This window comes from Thunnus albacares, chromosome 11 (genome assembly GCF_914725855.1).
Source record: "Thunnus albacares chromosome 11, fThuAlb1.1, whole genome shotgun sequence".
NCBI lineage: Eukaryota > Metazoa > Chordata > Actinopteri > Scombriformes > Scombridae > Thunnus > Thunnus albacares.
Window position 1 is genome coordinate 23,843,415 of NC_058116.1, and position 20,602 is coordinate 23,864,016.

At 40.2% G+C, this 20,602-nt stretch overlaps 1 protein-coding gene across 3 annotated transcripts in view; it reads right to left on the bottom strand.

Annotated features, from left to right (window-relative positions):
- The window catches only part of ptpn4a (protein tyrosine phosphatase non-receptor type 4a), an 82,304-nt gene that overhangs the window by 43,488 nt on the left and 18,214 nt on the right, over positions 1 to 20,602 (bottom strand). For all 3 annotated transcript variants that reach the window (XM_044365167.1, XM_044365169.1, XM_044365168.1), the window contains exon 2: positions 3,748 to 3,902. In XM_044365167.1, coding sequence (XP_044221102.1) covers positions 3,748 to 3,885 — 138 coding nt within the window. In that variant the 5' untranslated portion in view covers positions 3,886 to 3,902. The remainder of the gene's footprint in view (positions 1 to 3,747; positions 3,903 to 20,602) is intronic.

The following is a 20,602-nucleotide window of genomic DNA, read 5'->3' on the forward strand; positions in this document are numbered from 1 at the left end:
CGTTATTAACAGCTACTCGATTGCAAAATAGCTCTTGCAGACAGCTGAGTGTTTATGTGGTGTGTAGTGGTTACTATGGTTACTGCTGCACTGTTTCCCACAGGTTGAGAATTTACTTGTGGTGGTGGGTGGTGCGGCCTGTGACCGATGTGCAACCAGAGATTCATACAGTCTAGAGAGGGGTGAGAGTGTAACCCGGGTTGTTTTCTGTAGCTACAATTTATTAATTTTCTCCTGATCGCCTCAAACGCAAGACTGTTGGTGGACGCTACGATTTGCAGATGTCACCTAAATGCCTCACGAGCAGGCTATCGGTAGACGCTAGCTTAGGCGGCTGCGCACGGACACGCTTCTAGTCCCCCACTCAGTTACTGCAGCACGCAACTCAGACAGGCATGTGGCCAAAAATTAGTTAGTTTGAAAAACTGAATTTACATTTTATCTACCTGGGTGGGTCTTAATCTATCTGGGCAGGCCGGCCAAGTGACGCCGATGTATAGGAAACGCTGTGCTGCAGTAGATCTGTCCCTGCTTTTGTATTGATGGAGATGTGCAGAGGTTTTGTTTCTTGTCCTCTATTACAATTTCAAGCTACAACAGATTCCACTAGTATAATTTCAACAAAACATCCTATCTTTAAGATCATCAAAACAAGCCCTCGTGTGCACCCCCCCATCTCCCCCCACCCTCCCTCCGCTTCACCACTGGCACTCTGGTTCCCATGACAATAAGCGAGTGCTTCTGGATTTTCGCTCTCTGCTAGAGTGAAGGCCAGTCGGCCAGTGAGAGGATCAATAGAAGTATTGTTGCTCTCAGGATGGCTTGTCTTTCCAGGAAGTTGCTGCTGCAGGGGTCTGATCAATGACTCTGACAGAGACCGAGTCATTCATTCAGCAAGTGGCGGGGGGGGGTGGCGGGGGTCGAGGGGGGCAGGAAGCAGAGAGCTTGAGAGGGAGAGAAATGTGCAGGGAGAGAAAAGCAGGGAGATGAGATTTTATAACAGAGATTGTATGATAGGGATCCACAATACGACCAAAACAATAACTCTGATTATTTTGTGACTGTGGTTCATTCATGTAAAAATACTTTCATTTGAATGATTTAGAGAACAGAAAAGACTTTATAGAGTTGCGAAGTGGGATAGGCCACTGGTTGCGGAAATGTTTTTCCCCCCATTCTGTATTCCCATTCCAAAGTTTTCTACCAACAATATCCTCAATTTTACTATGATTGAATTACAAACACAGGGCTTTCTCATATAATGTAACAATCATATCGGTTTATTTTATGACCACAAGTTTCAGTTATCTCAACGTTGTTTCTGAGAAGTCACGTTTTGAATTTGGCATGTTGGACGACTTATAATACTACAATACCCATTAACCTCAGCTGCTATATGGAGAGGAAGCCAATCAGAGGCACCGATGAGACCTGTGATGAATTCAAAATGCTTCGTTCTTGAAGCTGTAAACAAAATAGTTGCTAAAGTCACTCAAAAGTGACCCAGAAATTCATGCTGCAGATAGTGAAATCAGTTTTCTCAACACAACAATCTTAGCAGTATTTGGCTGTTTCTTGGTGAAATGCACACTGGGAGTCGTAGTAAACTGTCTTGTACCGTCGACTTTTACCGAACAACCAGATATTTTCTAACGCGGTCATTCGTCTTTTGTACTGATGGTTTAACCAGGAGACTTTCATGCAGATCCAAGCAGTAGAATTGCTCAAACTGTGAGTCACGTAACGCTGTCTACGGGAAAAATTAATGGGAATTTTACTTCCAGAACCAGGGGCGCCCAAAAGCTCCACCAGCTGTACACAATATCAGGTATCAACTATCTTCTGATTTATTTGGGATTCATAAATAAATGTCAAGACAGGTTTTTTTTAATTCTCTAACAATGCTCTTTCCTCATTATAGTATGCCATTACAAAGAAAAGCTTCAAAATATCATACTATAGAAGAAAAACTAAAATATTTGTGGTGGAAACCAATGAAAGAGCTGAACAGCAGAGAGACAGGAAGTGAGAGAAGATTCTCATGGCATGTGTATACTACTTCTGCTTTATACAAACATCACCTCATTCACTACTCCCTATATAACAGACACTTAATATTACTCAATAGAAAGCCGCATAATTGAGATTTCAGACACTAGTCATAATCATTTTACATCATCGGTGACAGCTGTAGAGTCACACGACAGTAATATTTGCATCTAAAAATGCAGCACATTGCATTGTGGGACATTTAAAGTAAAGTGATGTACATGTCATGGACATTAAATATCTAAAAAAGTGCTCTCTACCCCCAACAATCACCTAGAACAAACTAGCTTGTGACAAAAAACATACAAAGTCTTTTTTCTTTCTCTTTATCTTCTTGTTTAATCAAAGCAAAAATAGCAAAAATAATTTTCTTATCATCGTCAGCACTCAGTGTGACTGTCGTAACGTGCATAATACGGTATTTGCATGCACACACATGTATCCATGCTCACATGCATGCACCCTCCCGGAAACCTCAGACACATACATACAAACCTCAACGCCAACAGGATGTGATCTGTCAGAAGGGATGTTATTAGAGGAATTGTACTTTGTGAGTCACAAAGGGAATTTCCCTTCTGATACTGACAGTAATATACTGTCAAACGCATGGTGACAGAAAGAGACATAAAGACAGACACAGAGAGAGATGAAAAAGGAAATGTGGCATCACATAAAGTGACAGACGGCTGTTACATCAGTCACAAGACAACGTGATGTCTGGTTTTGTACAAAAACATGCAGTACACACACACACACACTCAACATAAGCCAGACACACACACACACACAGATACACACTATCTGTCTATCCCCTTAAGGTGTGACTGAAAGCTTGTAAGACAAGATAAAGACTGACTGTGTCTGATCAACCAAAGAAATCAAATCTCAGGAGCTTGTAAGACAGCGTACTGAGTCAGGAGACCAAACAGCAAAAAGCTAGCATGTGTTAGCTAGCCTACTGAAGTGCTCTTAAGCTATCTGTTGACTCCCCAGGTGACTGTGTGAGGAAAGAAGACTGAACTTTTAAGGATCATTACTATATGACAGGAAAAAAAAAAAAAATACAGAGTGGGCTGATTTTTTAAACATCTGCATGCATGTACAGACACACAGAGGCGTTTTCCCCTCACCACATCTCCAGTTAATTTGAGGTGGGCCTGAAGGGAAATTCATAGTTATGGAAGAAGAGGAGGGAGGGTTATGAGTAGGAGGAAGGGGTGCAGTATCAGTCTTCTCGATTCTATTTTTGTGTGTGTGTGTGGAATTTATGCGGATTCATGTATGATTTTTTTTTTTTTTTTGTTCCTCTACTTCATGACTTAATGAACAGACGATGCCTTCTCTACATTATTTTTTCAAATTTGAGTCATTTGATGGGTTGAGGTGAATCAATGGGTTACCTAACACTCAAAACAAAAAAAGAAAGAAAAACCAGCACATGAGATTAACAAAAAGTTGATTAACATGTATTAGTAATTACTGGACAAGCTGATGTATTCTAGTAGAATTTCCCAAAAAATATTCTGTGTAATATCATGACTGTAAAACACAGACACTCTTGTTTTATGTCAGATTAATCATACCAAACCCATAGTACATCTGTTGTTTTGACAGGTGCTGAGAGGCAATGACCTTTGTCTTTTCTATTAGAATTAATCAGAATAAGATACTTGAATGGAAGACCGTAGTACTTACGCTGACTTTGAACGCCTGGACGGTGTTGTCCAGCAGCAGTACGTTGCACACAACCTGTGTGTGCTGCCTGTCTCGCTCCAGCTCCGTCGCCCGGACATTGTAGGATCTGCCAGCAGGCAAGCGGAAGCGCGCGCTCATCACGCTCCTGCCAGGGTCTGTGACATCCAAAGACAAAGCAGAGAGGAGGAAAAAATTACAATGAGAGAGAGAAACAGGAGGTGAAACCGTTAAAAAAAAAAAAAAAAAAAAAAAAAGGGGAAGAACAGACCAAAAATAACTGGAGCACCGCTGAGACATGATCTGTGAAATTTAGCACATTTGCCTGTGATGTATACATACTACGTGACACTTGAGGTGTGCTTCGGGTAACAGAAACGCAGGTTAACATGTAAAAAAAAAAGGCTCAATCCATCTACAGAGAACACAATATGCCAATGTACAGTATGATATGATGTACTTTTTCTCCCCGCTGCAACGCAACAAGGCAAGCCTGTACAAGCAATGACGACTGACTGCTTCATGAGAAAAGAATGTCAATGAGTAGGCAAGCGGCGGATTCTCTAGAAGGGGATGTGGAAAGTACACAGAAGACCTTAAAAATGTTCATCCTCGTTTCGTAATCTCAAAATGTGATCTTTCAATAGCAGGAAACAAGAAATGAGTGAAACTTAAAAACTTGATCCATACTTTTATTTTTAATCACATCACCATACTCATGCCAGGCTCCAGTGATCGGTTGGCAAATGACGGCAGCGCAAACGGTGGGGGGTGAGGGTGCCCTGTCTGCTCATCAGCGGCAGTAAATAACAATAATTCAATCTGAGGCCGCTCCGTTTAGAAACAAACCTCTTACTACTGAGTCCTACTGCTTTCCTCGTCTCCATGATCGCAAAAAACTGCTCGAATACGGCTTCGACTCCAGTTTACACTTGGAAAAAAAATGGCCTCTTATTCTACTGTGGTATATATGTTCACTCTGCTCCACCAGAATGAAATAAAAAAATAAATGCAACATACATGCACTGAGAATTTCAAATGCCAGCTTCTTCTGTGTTTGTGTAGCTGAGGCGGTGTTTTTTTTTTTTTTTTTTAATATTTTTTTGTTGGGTAACATATGCAGTGGGGTTTTAGTGCCCTTCCTGTGTGCCTCCTGCTTGTTTTTATTCTTAGGTGATCTGTCATGACAGGAGACATAATAACCCCGCATGGGTCACGGCCCCGTCATCAAGAGCTGCTGTATCTGTAGCGATGGCTCTGTGTGAGTGTATTTGTGTGTGTATAGTATATATGGAAGGCTCTCTGCATGTCTGAGTTGCTTGTCACTACACATCAGCACAAACCCCCCCTCCCCACCCCCCCCCCATGACCACTGGCAGATGGTGCACACACTGTTTATGTACACACACACATATACACACACACATACAAATCTATACTTGAGGCTGCAGCTAACTGCAGCAACAGCTCGCCTTCTCACCTCCAGATATTAAAGCTTCAAACATATTAATACATCTTGAACAGGTGTTTGTCAATATAAATCCTATTAGTAGCTTTAAATTCATGTATGTGTCGAGTGATTGCACACATCTTAAACACTTTATATCTCTGTCAGACTTATATTTTTAAATCTTCAATATTAGGCTGTTTTGCTGATCTCTGTGTCATCTTAACATTTTTTTTTTTTATGTGTTTCTGCAATACCATCATGTGTCAACTCCAGACTTTACATCGCTGCGTCACACACAAGCCAGGGTCCGAAATTAACACCCGTGAAGCAGCGAATGCAGGTAGATTTTCCGTTTGGCGGGTAAATCTCAGAAAGGCTATCCGCCACACTGACGGGTAAATGTTTGTACTGAAATAATCATGTCATAAAACATCTTACACGACGGCTAAGAGGAAATTACTCATGTTTGTCTCTACGCGGTGTAGACTCACGCACCGTATGTGTCTTTTATGCGCATCTAAACAGTGCCGTGAGACTGTATAAGCACTGGAGACAGTCTGTCTCCTGGTTTTGCAGCACTGTTTACCGTACGGGGACGTCACAGCTCTCAGCTCCCCGGTCTGCAGCTAGCTACCGTTAATTAAACAGCTTTTATGTGGCGACATTTATTATTTTGGCCGGTGGATTTTTTTTTTTTTTTTTTTTTTTCCATCTTCCGGTCCCCTTTGGCAGGTGACTCAACTGTTATTTCCTGTGTGATCAGGAAATAACATCTTTTTTTTTTCACATTCAACTGCACCTCAGATCTCACTACATAAGTCTGTGAAATGCTCGACAGGCTCGATAAACACATCTGTCCTGTGTTTTGATATGACATCCTCAAAAGCCTGAATGATTACCCGTTTACCTTAGGAGCGAGTAGTAGTGAAGAAGTACATGAAAATATGTATAGTACTAAAATATTCCAAGTGTTCAACTACTCCAAAGGGAAACAGTTTGGTGGAAAAGAACTGCAGGCATTTCTGTGTTTATTCTACGTTTTGCTCCTTGTTTTCAGTGCAGATGCAAGAAAAAAAGGCATTCCTATCATCTTCTGAAAACTATTTCCATAACAAACTAATTGATGACTACATATTAAAATGTGCTCAGCCTGACACTAACACTTTCAGAAACTCTGAAAGAGATTAAATGTCAAACGGCCGTACGCATTGATTGCAAAACACATTTTTAAAGTGAAGTCATGGGGAGTACTTCTCAGCCTGTGAAAACAATCCTTTAATGACTTTTCTGCTGTGGAGGAAGCTGAGAAAATAACCCTGATGATGTCATTAGGGCTTGGAGACGACACATTTTTTTAACGGAAACCCTGTAGCGCTTCCTGCAGTGTGTTATAGCAGAGCCGTCTCCTGAATCACCTCGCCTGATATTAAGCCTGCCCCCGCACGAACATCAGAAGAAATTTCTTATTGTTATGAAATATGGCGTTAACCTACAAGGGGGTAAAAAGAACAGAGGCGCTTCATCACATAGAATATTTAATAAGTGAGGCAACTTTTCATGCTGTCATCTTGCGCTTCAACTGATCAAAAAAAAAAATGAATCAGTATTTGTCTGATGCAGCTCAGGAGGTGCTTACCACCTCCGCTAACAATTTCCTGGGGAAATCCTGGTCAGTGTTACAAACTAGAGGCGTGATGTATGAAGGGGGTGAGCATTTACAAGGCAGAGGGGTCTAATAAAGTAAAGCTATTGAGGTGCATTACAGAAACTGTAAGATCCGGTGGTTGACAGCTGGCAGGTGATATCTAACCACGCGTGAAGCTAGTCGTTACTGTAGGTCGTCCTGGAGGGATCGATATATTCTGACAACTCACATACACAATCAGGCACACATGCTACGCACACAGCCGCGGATATACACGACAAGCGTCTTGCACAGGACACACGCACGCGCGCACACACACACACACGGATGCCAGCCGCAGGACTGTCAGTTTGGGAAACAGAGCGTATATGGAGAGGAATGCACAGATGAAGCCACGCAGAAGGAGCGAAGGGGAGGAACGCTCTTCTTATCACTGGCTCACACCGAGGAGGAGCTGCGGGACACACAGATGATGAGGTCTGACACACAGACTCTCCCCCCTCCACACAGGCTGGCTCGCCTAACCCTCCTCTCTCTTCCTGTCCTAACATGTTTCTGCCATCCAGCTGAAGACAAGCGAAAGACCACGGACCACGACGCCGGTTCATCGCGTTTCTGAATCCGATAATACTTCTGTGCATGATTTGAAATTATCTTAATTTTAAAAAGAAAATCCTGCGTATAAACACCATTAAATCAGCTCTAAAATATTGTCACAATATTGTTATGAAGGTTTACGGTCACTACGGCCGATGTATTAAACAAAAAACATACTGAGATGTTTAATTTAGTCAAAATAGCTCAGGGCTGTTGCCAAGCCTGCAAAAAAAAAAAAAAAAAATGAATTAACTTCTTTCTACTACTTTATCTTGGCTCAAACATTTGTGAGTGCTCATTTTTCTTGTTTTGTTCTGATAAATTTTTACACCAATTATTTTAGATGTTTATTCTGTTCAGCTTTGCTTTAGTACAATTTATTTCTTTTTTTTTTTTTTGCTCTGCTCTTCTACATCCCAATTTCACCGTTTTCTTGTTTATGCTTTGTTACGTTCTGCCTTATTCCATCGTTTATTGTCATTTCTGTCCTGCTCCGGTGTTTTATTCACTACTCTATTGTACTGTACCATGTTCTATACTACTCTATTCTATTTGCAGTGTTTTATAATTGTCTGCTCTGCTGTGGTCTTTTCAGTTGTGCTCTGCTGAGCTGGACAGGACGGCCACACTCCCCTGAGAGAAGCCTCCGGAACTCCGGAAGCACGCTACCATTATTACTTCCTGCAGTCAGCAGAGCTTACAAACAGGCACAAGTGTGTTTGTGTGCATGCATGCATGTGTGTGTGTGTGTGTATATCCCCTTGACCCTAAAGCTTCCCTCACTGGTGGGCTCCTCTGGCTGTTTATTGCAAACACAGACGGTCCTGCAACCTTCCTGTCTGTACACAGGAACACACGCCCCTCATATAAACACACCTACTGAAACACTTAAACCAACATAAAAAAATTTGCGGTCCCACTGTGTTAGCTTGCACACATACCTACATGCACTAACACACACACACATAGAAAGAGAGAAGCACAACAATAAAACATCTAATCACCCACTGAACTATGATTCTCCCCCATATTTCTTATTTATACTAAAAGTCTTCAAAGGAAAAACTTACACAACAACAGTTCGAATACGGGACAACTACTGAACTTCATTTGCCCCATACATTTCTATTAATACCCCGATTCCTTCAAAAGATATGCTACGCATGGTTTTTCTGTCCCATTGTGTTGCTTTGGAACATCTGAAATAAGAGGATAGCGGTTAGGAATCCCAGAGGAATTGTACATCACCGCTCCGCACTGTTTCATAGAGCTTAAACTAGGCCACAGGCAAACAGGTGGTCAATTACAGATGTGTGCCTGTGCATGTACGTCTGCGTGTTGTGTTTGCAGACAGCTTGTGATCGCTATGAGTTTTCATAATTAATGACTGCAAAAAAAAAAAAAAAAAAAAAAAAAAACACAAAAAAAAAAAGCTCATAGATCTTTTTATGACACTTAAATATGAAAATAGAAATGAAACAAACATATGGAAATACAGCATAGAGGTCTGACTCAAACCTGACCCGACCCCAGCGCTACGTTTCAGTTATTCAAATCTTCGGAGATAAAACGAGATATGCTCGGACACGCAGTAACGCTGTCACAGAAATTTAAATGACAAATATGGAAACAGACATAATGTATATGAGGCCGACATAAAGTAAGGCTCAGCGTCCCACTTACAGCCTTAAAAGAAAAAAAGCCCACGAGCGACTATGTCTGTTCCTGTCAGACTCGGACCTGGAGACATTCACACGTGTAGACTCACAGACCGGAGAAGCGATGCCAGTTATTGTGAATTTAACACATCGAAGCTGGCCGCCAAGACTCGAAGACTCAAACAGGGGGGTTTCAACATTACTCAGATGTCCTCTGATGCACGAGAGCGAAAATTGTTTTCGATTTCCGCAAGAAACGGAAGTAAAGTTGTTTTCTACTCCGCTCCGCGATGAAAGGGAGGCTTTAAACTAAATTAAAAACTAATTATGGTGGTCAACAACTTCCCAGTACTTTACCATATAATATATATATAACATACTGCTAATGAACTTCTTCTTTGAGCAATGCCACGTTGCAGTGATGATAAAGTGTGTTCAGTACAGCCTGATATCACTGATATCAGTTTGATGTTAAGTTGGCAAACGTTAGCGAAAATGGCTTCCTGTTCCAGGCCTTTTTCCACTACATCCACAGTCACTCATCCACATCCTATCTGTCTTTTTTTTTTTTTTTTTTTTTTAATACCCTCCCTCCATCATTCACCTTCCCCCAGGTTACAAACACCCCCCACCTCCCCCACCCCCCGGCTCTTTTTCTCCAACTACCATCCACCCTCCCCTGCCTACATCCCTTCCACCCCCATGATCCCTTTAATTCTACTTATTTTATGTAGGGCAACAACAACAACAACAACAGCAGCAGCAGAGAGCTGTGTGTGTGTGTGTGTGTGTGTGTGTGCGTGTCTGTGTGAGGGAGGTGGGGTGCCAGAGAAGTTGCAGCTTAAGGAATGCGGGCAGCAATTGACCTCTGACCTTTAGGGATAGCCATATGTGGCCCTGGCTGATGGTAAAATCATACAGCGCTGCTTGTAATCTGACTGCTAGAGTGTAGAAGAAGAGAAGAAGAGAAGAGAATCATTACGTTACATTTGGAAAAGTGCTCGAGTCCTGTCAGGTCTCTCGTCTATGGTCTGAAATTCATCACAATTCAGTTACACGGATTTGCAAACATTTGCAACCCTCAGCTTGAACTTCACTGAACCCTTATGGAATAAGCTTCTCCAAGTGCATGAATGAAAAGCCTGAGTCAGCGTGCCTGACTGAACTGATTAGAAAAACTAGACAGTCCAACCCAATTCTCAGCTCCTTACAGCCCTTTTTCATTTTTTTCTTTTTAACATGAGTCATAAAATATGTTTGGAAAAACTAAAGTTAACGGAGTATTTGGCACTTTGATTCTTATTTTTATTTAGACGAGAGTTTGGCGTTCTTGTCGTTCGCCAAGTCTCCCACTGGACGCTGCTAATAAGATGAATTTTTCTGAGAGCAGATTTAGTCCAACAGAAATTAAATTGTACTTTTTTTATTCTGCTATGGCTAACAGATCTGCTTTGTGCTCTCCTTTGAGAAAGACAAATCCCTAAAAGAAATGTAAATGATATATTCAGAGTTTGTACACGTCTGTCTCATCACAATGCCATTGTTTCTCTATTATTTGCACATAGCCGATTATTTGAATAAAGCAGTAACTTTCGCAATTCACTGGCAAATGATGACACTGACACAAACAGCCTGAGATGCAAATTATAAAAAGCCACAGACTTTGATCAACAACTCACATTAGCTTTCTAGTTAGCTTATCTTATTTGACATTTAACATGAAAGTGACTTTTATTTGTACTGTTTTTATTTGTATTAACAACTTTAACTACTTTTTTTTTCCCTCTGTCTGCATTCCTGCCACATTATATGCTACAATATAAACTATAGCCCTGTCGATACGGGATGTTAAGGCCAAAATCAGTTGATATAACTTTTCTTTACATAACCCATATTATAAATAAACATTTTTGTTAAGGTTCCTTTATTTATTTATCTTTTTCTAATAGCTGTGCTAAAGAAATGCACTACTCTCTGGAGGAAAACTATAGCATGGCGACACATTTTTGGCATTTCTGTGCATCAATCTCTTGTCATTTATCAGCTGATACATATATATTTCCAATGAGCTAATATCGGCTGATTTATGACACTGAGCTCCTTCTATATCACTTTTAATTTAATAAAAACTGAAATGCTGACTGTCATTTTCAGATCTATACAGCTGTTGTTGTATCCTGTATTCATCCAAATGAATGCCACGATGGTCAAACTGGGTGAGTCAATTAGTAGAAATATGGTTAAATGTGTGTAAATGTGTGGGCAATATGGATTAATCTATCACAGAAGGAGTTTTAACACAACCATGTTGGTTTATATGTGTATGTAGGGAAACTATAGTAGTAGAAAAGGAGAATTGAACCGCACATTTCTTTTCACACATGATGATAACCTTGTTAGCATCAGAGCACCCTTTTTTTCTTTACAGTGCACTTGACTTGTCAAAGCATAGGTGGAACAAATAACATTAACGAGGGCTCTGGTCCAGAAAGTATTGTAGTTAATTATGTTACTATTTACAGAAGAAAAAGGTCTGACAAGTAAAAGGACTGCTGTGAAAATGGTCAAAACCAGAGATGTTAAAAGGACAATAGCAAATTGAAAGAGGCACCGCTAGACTTCCCTTTATTACAGCTTTCTTTGAAACACATTTTTTCTCCTGCCTTGCTTTTCCTTCTCCTCTCATCCTGTCTTTAACTGTCAGTATGGCCTGTGAGTCCATTATGCAAATTATAGTCATCAGCGCCAAGGAGCAGCCGCTTAGCTACTTACACACATAGAAACACACACACACACACACACACACACACACAAACAGAGCCATTAAGAAAACTTAACACCTGCCACAGAGATTTCTACTGAATCAAGGACATAGATAAAAGACACAGACATTTTCAGCGGTGGCTCTTTTCAGCTCATTTTGGACAATGCCGCTATTGCAAAAATTTTCTCTGGATGCATTTCTCACCTGACCATCACGACATCCTTATTATAATGTCCTCGTCACGCGCTTTTACAAGCCTACACCTGCTTATTAGCCACGTTGCTCTAGTACCCCCTCATCCCTCTGCTCCGTTTTCTTTGCCTTTGTTTTCCAGAGATGTGTCCCTCACCCTCTACTTCCCTCTTGACCTCGCTAACGTGCATTTCCTGTAACCAAGGAATGCATGTGGAAAGAGTACGGTTATATCACGATTTACGTGATTTACCACTGCGCACAAAGTGGTTACAGGTGGACATGAGAGACGGTTTTACTGCTTATTCACTCTTTAGGACTTTTTCTAGCGAAAGCACCTTCTGGCTAGAAGCACAAAGGCTAACTCTAACCAGTGAGACTTCCACAGATATGCTAACTAAGTGTTTTAGCATTTTATAATCTACGCCATTTCATACTTATCTGACAGAATTTTGGCTTTTGTGTCTCTCAATCAAGCAGCAACTACTACGGCTTGAAGGCAATGCTGAAGTACCTTAAAGTGTAGTGCTGCCAACGGCCGCTAGATGCTCCAACTGGCTTCCATTCAAAAAGCGTTTTCTAGAAATACTAAGTCATCATTTTTTTCAACAAGTCATTATGGCCTCAATTGCTAAATTTGGGCTGTCTAATAAGTGTGCTGGGGGTCATTTTGGAAATGATTACTCCATTAATAAGATTTGAAGACTTATAGTAGCTTTGATGTCTACCCTGTGGGCTCTGATTGACAGCCGTGATTGCTCGCTTGCTGCTCTCCCCAGCTCTGGGACTATTGTTGCAATATATCAGTGAATTTAATGTTACCTGATTATGATACCTGCCCTGTTATCATTATTTAGCTAAAGTAGTTAATTTTAGCCCAAATATGCCTAGCTCGGTGTTCCCACTAAGCTAGCATTCACTTCGGTCCAAGGTAGCTGGGTGTTTCAAGAGTGTGAAAGGCACCAATTATAAGCTAAATAATGTTAAAGGCTGTGGAAGCAAAAGATCTCTAAAAAAGGTTCCTAATAAATATTTGAAATATGCAAAAACAGAGAAAGAAACCATCTGAGCAACACAAACATACAGCTGTGCTTATAAAAACATGCAACACAAAACAAAGATAATGCAATTATCTCCACTGATGGATTCCTTGACTGTCACTCACTTCAATCTAAATTCTTACTTATAATCTGACAAGGAAAACAGTTCCAACTATGGAAACTTCTGTAGTATGTAAACATCTTGTTCTGGTTACGTCAACAGAGATCGTAACTGCTGTGAAAAAAACAAACACACACGCCTAGATTTTTCCTCAGGGCATGTAAACCCATAGGCTGGCTTCACTTGCTGTTTTGAATTTACATATAGCACAAAGGTCATTGAGGCGGCTTGAGTGCAGTAGTGCAGAAAACATAACATATATTTAGATTTCCTGCTTTTAGCTCTGTGTTATGTAAACTCATTAATACAAAACACACAGAACACATACAAAAACTATACATTTCACTGTTATTTACTTTGTGGTGCTACAAAAAATCCTTGCCTTGACAAAGGATCCACATCACCATTGTGTTTGCCTGGAATTAGTTCATATTGTCAGTTTTAAGTGAAGCACTTAACACTGATGGAAAATCAGTTGGCTATGACTTTGTAGACAACAAACAACTTCGATTGGCTGCTCCGCAAATAGCAACTCCATTAACTTTCCTGTTTAATTGGCCGCTTGAACGAGGACATGTCCCAAAGAGTTGGAAACATGCCAAACTTTGTCCCATTCCTAAAGATAATAAGCAACTTTTGACGGTGGACAATAGCCACCCTATAGGCTATAAGCATTCTCCCTGCAATTGGTAAACTGTTGGAATTAGTGAATAAACAATCTGGCATGACTGTAAATTCCAACATTATGGTCTCCAAGAAACTGCACTAAACTGGGTGAAATCTTACCTAACAACAAATACAATGCGGTCTACATTCATTAATGGGTCATCTTCCTTTTCACATCTTGTAAAGTGTGGTGTCCCGCAAGGCAGCTGCCTCGGCCCACTTCTCTTCTTCATTTATACAAATGACTTTCCACAAATACTATCTAAGTCCAGCACTACAGTATTTGCTGATGACACTACAGTGTATACAGCTGAACGTTCAGCAGCACAAATAAAGGAGGTCCTCCAAATGGACCTACTAAATATTATGTTGAATGCCAGGAAGACCAAAATTATGGTGCTTGGATCTAGGAAAAAGGGGCTTGAACAGATCTGTATCAGTCACTTGTCAAAAAAAGATCACTAGCACAGAGTGTATGATTTGACTGATAGGTGATTATTTGCCTGTGGAAGTATTGAAGCAGTCAACCTGAGTCTTAAACGGCTGTCAGGTCAGATATTACTCCGCCATTTGAGGCAATACAGCTATCTGAGATAGAAAGGTCCCAAAATGCACAGAATAAGGCGGCTGGAATTGACTTGAGGTGTGCATATGACACCACAGTACATAGTACTCTAGGTCTCTAGGTGGTTCACTGTGAATGACACCATTGACAAAAGTCTTTTGAGTTTAACTTACATCATACGAAGAAACCAAGAACTATTTATAACCGACCTGAATTAGTGAGAAATAGACATTCAGTCAATATGAACAACAACTACAGGCACAAATTGTCTTGTCAAAGCCAAAATTAGAGCTTGGTAAAAGATCGTTCTCTTCTCAGGTTTGTAAAAGGTGGAAAAAACTACCTGACATCACTAGGGTAACGGCTACAAATAGTTTTTAAAAATATCTTAAGTTAATGTATGTGAGACAATAGAAATATGTAATGATGATATAGTATATAAAGGTTGGTTCCCTGCTGTATACAGGGCATCAATTGTACTGTTGTTTTAATGTTATAATGTTATTTTGTGTGCTGTACAATGTATGGAGCTAACTGTAGTTTTAAGTGTTTTACTTAATAAAGACAATCTAAATTAAATCAAAAACACTATTAGAATAAGTGCTGAATAAATCAAGCTTATAATAAAATAATGACAATCACCAGCAGCAGCTTTATATAATATCAGACTGGAACATTTAAGATTATTCATTCACAGTAAGTAGAAAGTTGGGCTGTGTAACAACAGTCCTTGGAAACAGTCTAACTATTAAAACAAACACTGGAAAAACAGCATACAGCTTGTTCAATAATTGATTCAATTCACAGCTCTGAATCAGGCCACAATGTCCAAAAAGGTAAGAAACTGACTGCTGGACTTTTCAGTGCACATTATAAAAGAAAGATACTTTCTAAAGAATGTTATACTACCAGTTTAATTTATTTAGGTTACCAATGGTCCTCAACAAGAACATTTTGGTTAACTAAATGTCAACCTTCCCTGGACTCAGTCATTAGTTCAAAGAGATTAAAATATCTAGGCTTGTCACAGTGGACAGTGATTCTTTCAAACACAAACAAGTCAATTAAATGTTATCAATTTGCCATATGGGCTCAGCCATAAGGTTACGGTTATCTACCTCCACTGCCACATAGTTAAGGATTTCAAATGAAAAGGCTAAACTGAACATACGGATTGGAAATATGAGAGGGGTGGTAGTGGGACAGTGTTAAATCATTTATAAAACAAGAGGCCCTCTTTTCTACAGTAATGTGCCAACACACACACACACACACACACACATATATATATATATACATAGTAGAAACACATACTCCAGTGTGCACACAGAAAAACAAAGCAGGGAAACAGAGATGCAGGTTTGATTAAAGCAGCACATTCCCCTGATTTTTTCCTTTCCTGCTGACGCTGGCACCTTTAAATGTTACCAGGGGTCGTGTTCTGAGCGCGTTGCAAATTTCCACCCGCGTCACCTCAACAACCCTGCACATTCCTGCCCCACCAGCAGGGAGGCCAGGTGTTCTGCACCAAGCAGCCCCCACCCCCCCCCCCCACCCTCCCCCATATGTTATGTCAGACTCCTCTATTTGGGGATGACTCCTCAGAATCTATGGAGCACCTAACAGGTGAAAATATCTCTATTTGTCCACCCAATCAAAAGCCTTGTCAGATAATAAACAAGAGAAAATACTAAAGGAGAAAGAGATAAACTTAAAAATTATAGATAAAACTAAAAGACTCACTATGTTGGAAAATAAGCAAGAGAAAACAGCAAGATGTATGTGTGTAATTGCCTACAGTCACAGGATTTGTGCAAATATCAAGCATTTTTGATTTGTGGGGATTCTCGCTGGAGCCAGACAGCGGGGTGTCGATCACCTCACAGCAGGTGATAACAAAGCGCCGTCAGGTGTGTATTCTATTCTGGGACCAGAATAGATCAGTCGAATTGACTAGTGGGCGGTCTCCTTTAGCGGCTTAACAACTCTGCTGTACGGCTGAGGACTAAAACCATATTCACACATGATAGTATCAGTAATGTATGCAAGTCTGGACTGCGATTGAATTCAGAGTCGACTGTATCTTGTTTCTGGGATTAAGAAATGTATTTAAATTTAATTTCCAGCGTATGAGAGCATAAAAATGAGTCTGCAAGCAAACAACCGTAGACAGTTGACTGTTGTCATGTTTCACCAGTCAGAAGTACAAATGTACTACAGTCAGTGCTTCTGTGTTCAGCTTTACCCCCCCCCCCCCCCCTCTTTGTACCTGGTGAAGATCTATGTGGATGGTGTAGAAAAGTAAAATAAATGCAGAAAGTATGAAAAGGCCTTTGGGGGTTTAAGACGTTGACCGTAAACCACAACACCACAGGTTCACTTCTGGCTGGGGACCTTTTTTTTTTTTTTTTTTTTGCATCTCTCTCTCCCCCATTTCCTGTCGTCTCTTCGCTTTCTGCAATGAAGGCTTCAAATGCCTCCCAAAAAAAATACTAAAAGAAAAAAAAAACATTTAAAGTCTGAACATCAGGACACTGTTTTCTTGAACATTTGCTGAGTGTCAAGTGTCAACACTCCGAACATTAAATAAAGAATGGAATTACGCAGCGTTAAGCACTTTGATGCTGATCATGTGAATACAGCTTTAGTGTTGGGCTGAATGCACCGAGGCACTTTTACAGGTCTTACAGGTGAAAGAATCCAATTGCTGTAAAGTATGAAACTATTCTAACATATTATTCTGCTTTGTGATTCAGTGGCGTGGAGTGCAAGGCGATGTCACTGATGTTTCACAGATTTTATTTCTTGAAAATACTCGATTTTCTCTGTAAAATAATCACTGTTGAAGAATCAAATGTTTAATAGCATAATATAATAGTATAAAAAAAAGCATAATCATTGATAGAATAAATTAATTTATCAATGCAAAAAAGTGTTAAGTTACTCTTTAATCACATATAGTGATGCATGTTTGTGGTGAGGCTTGGATATACACTGATTCTGTCATGTTTGCAATGAATTAAATTTCACCCTGAGCTGTATCAACTAATAACAGGTATGCATGACTCTACACACGACAAACTGTGCACAGAAAGAGGAGGAAGGACATTGATGTAAATAAATCTAATGTGTAACAGAGACCGCAGAGTAAAATGAAGTGAAAGAAAAAGCTGCAACCGTTGTTATTCATGAATTAATCGACTAGTTGAAGGACAGAAAATGAATCGCAAACTATTTTGATAATCGATTCATTGTTTTGAGAGAAAAGGCTAAAAATTGCCTGGTTCCAGCTTCTTAAATGTGAATATTTTCTAGTTTCTTTAGTCCTCTTTAATAGTAAAATGAATATCTTTGGGTTGATCAACATTTTACAGACCAAATGATTGATTAATCAAGAAAATAATTGACAGATTAAAATATAATTGTTAGGTGCAGCTCTATAAAGTTTTTTTTAACAGCAAAACAACAAAAATGTGTCACGGAAAAACAGTAATGATATGGAAAAACAAATGTTTATCCACCTCCAGTTCTGACATAAACACTGTGCTCGTACCGTAAAGTTTTGCAGTTTGCTGTGCGGAAGTGGATTCAAAGATAACGATGATGCTTTTGAGGTCGGACGTAGAGAAAACGGTTTGCTAACAAGGGACCAAACATAGTGGAAAGCGATGTTTAAGTGAGTGGAAACAATCCTAATGCTCATTTTTGAGCAGAATCGTGTAGCCCTAAAGGGTTAGCATGTGAAAAAAAATCATGATGACAATATAATTTAAATTGCTCCCTAATCCCTGTATTCTCAGGATGATCCTGTATTCCTAGAATCTGTTCAGGCCATGATACTCAAACACCGAATCAATCCGAACTCATCTCATCTAACTGTCTCGTTCAGCACCCGTCTCTCCTCACACCAGGGCTCCACCGTCCCTGAACCACAGTGAATGTTACGGACAAACACAAAATATGAGAAAACTTCTGTCTCAGTCCTGAACTCACTACTCCACCGCTCGGTCGCTGCTTCCACTGAGTCACAGCGCTGTGCAGGAGGGCCTTGAACAGAGATTTGCAGCATATTTGTGAGGTCCTGCCAGAGAACCGTTTGTGACTGAAGGGATAGATGGACCGGTATCAGAGGAGTAGCCAGCCTGTGATAGTGATTGTAGTAACAGCATGAGAGGACGCACTCCGTTTGTGATCAACTCTCTGTTCAGTTTGTGATTTGCTAAGTTTAAAATAAATAAATAATTAGCTATTAGGCTGTTAGTCTGGAGTCCTGCCTCACACTTTACTCCTCAAGCCTTTTTTCTAGGAAGCCTCGGATATGCTATTCTCGCTCTTTGCTGAGAAACGGTATTAGGCCGGGTAAAGACATTTAAAATGAGAGATAGGCGGCAGGTAGCTGAGTAGAGAATACCAGGAAAAGGCTTTTATCATCAGCCTAAATCCTCAGAGGCAATACAACAGTCATTGTCCTGGAAACTCCTGTGGCTGATGGGAGTTTTCACTAAAAAAAAAATGTGTCCGTATTATCAAAGCTGTACTGAACGTCATCGAAAGGTCAGAGAGGCCGCCTGAGTCATTTTATCACAATGAGTTCTCAACGTCTCTTCGGAGTAAGGGGATAGGCCTATGTCAAACGGATGACTAACAGATGCAGATTTGTTCGAGGTGGTCTGAGGTGAGGTGAAGAGGTTTCCCACCTTCTTAAAAATGTTAAAACTTTCACCTACTTTTGACACCAGAATATGAGTCATAGTTTGATTGTAGTCAATTTATAATATAGACATTCAACCCCTCGATGAATGATATTCACTGTGAAGCACCTGCGAACACCCTCTATGTACAAAAAATGTGTATCAGCTGCACAAAAATGTTAAAAAGTTGAAATATTACACATTTTTGTATATTCTGGGTCATTTTGGACTAAAAAGAACAGCGCTCAGGGTGTTTTTACTGCTCTCAAATGTAAAAACAGGATTTGTCAGGGGTTAACAAACAATACACAGGACACAATACCATACACAAAAGAAATTAAAAGTATTCACACGCATTTAGACAACTCCTCCCTCTGTCTACAGATGTACAGCAGGCCATGTGAACTCAACACCCTTACACACATTATTTAACAACTTTCTAACGCTGTCCTTAAATAAAAAAGTTCATTGAAAGCGGAGCGGTTAACACATAATATCCAACAGCCCTGTGAGGACAAAGAGACATGATGTCTTATTCACACCTAAACCTGCAAACTCACACTTCGCTCACGCCGCTGCACGTTATGACAGAAACACATCTGCTGCTTTAAAAACATCTTAAAATTATCTACGGCGTAAAAAGGTTCACTTCTGAGAAAAATACCATGTTTTATAGAGCTGTAACTGGCGGCCTGTGTGTGTGTGCACGTGTGTGTGTGTGTGCATGTGCAACCACGTATGGGACAAAGTGTAAAGAGTCAGCTCTATTTTGCTGATGAAAGGGATTCTGTTTGACACATGATTCAGGAAACTTAAAGCTGTGCCACATCTCCTCCTCCCTATATGTTATTTTGTGATGATTCTAAGTCAAAATGACTTTAACAGTAATTTCTTAAAAACAAAAAAAAATAGTCCGCTTGTGACTTTTGTGACTGATGTATGATGTTGCTCTGTTTGTCTGTACTCTCACGCACACGCACACACACACACACACACAAATGTGTTTATCCTACCATGTTGCTCTTTATGTCACATTTACATGTCTGACAGCAGTATGGTTTGACCTTACAGTGCTGTGGTTCGAGCCTTTTCTGTAGGAGGGGAAAAACAGATGTAATATTTTTTTTTTTTTTTTACATTTCTCTGGTGTTAGACAGTGACAAAGGCAGAGGGGGATGCGGTGAGCGCGACTGTGGACGCTCAGGATAGAAGATAAACAAAATATCCAATAATAAAATGTATAACTTAGATACTGGGTGCTCAGCTGCAAACTATTTAACCACAAAGCTAACCGTAAGCCCTGCTGCAACACGGGCCATACAAGAAGAGGAGGAGGTGTAAATTAGAGTTGACGATTAAACAGCTTGTTTGACTGTATTATATGGCTCATATAACACATAGCATCTGTGTGGGAGAGGTGTTAGGGGATGTCTCTGTACCACTGGTTGTATGAAGAGTTGAAGATGAAG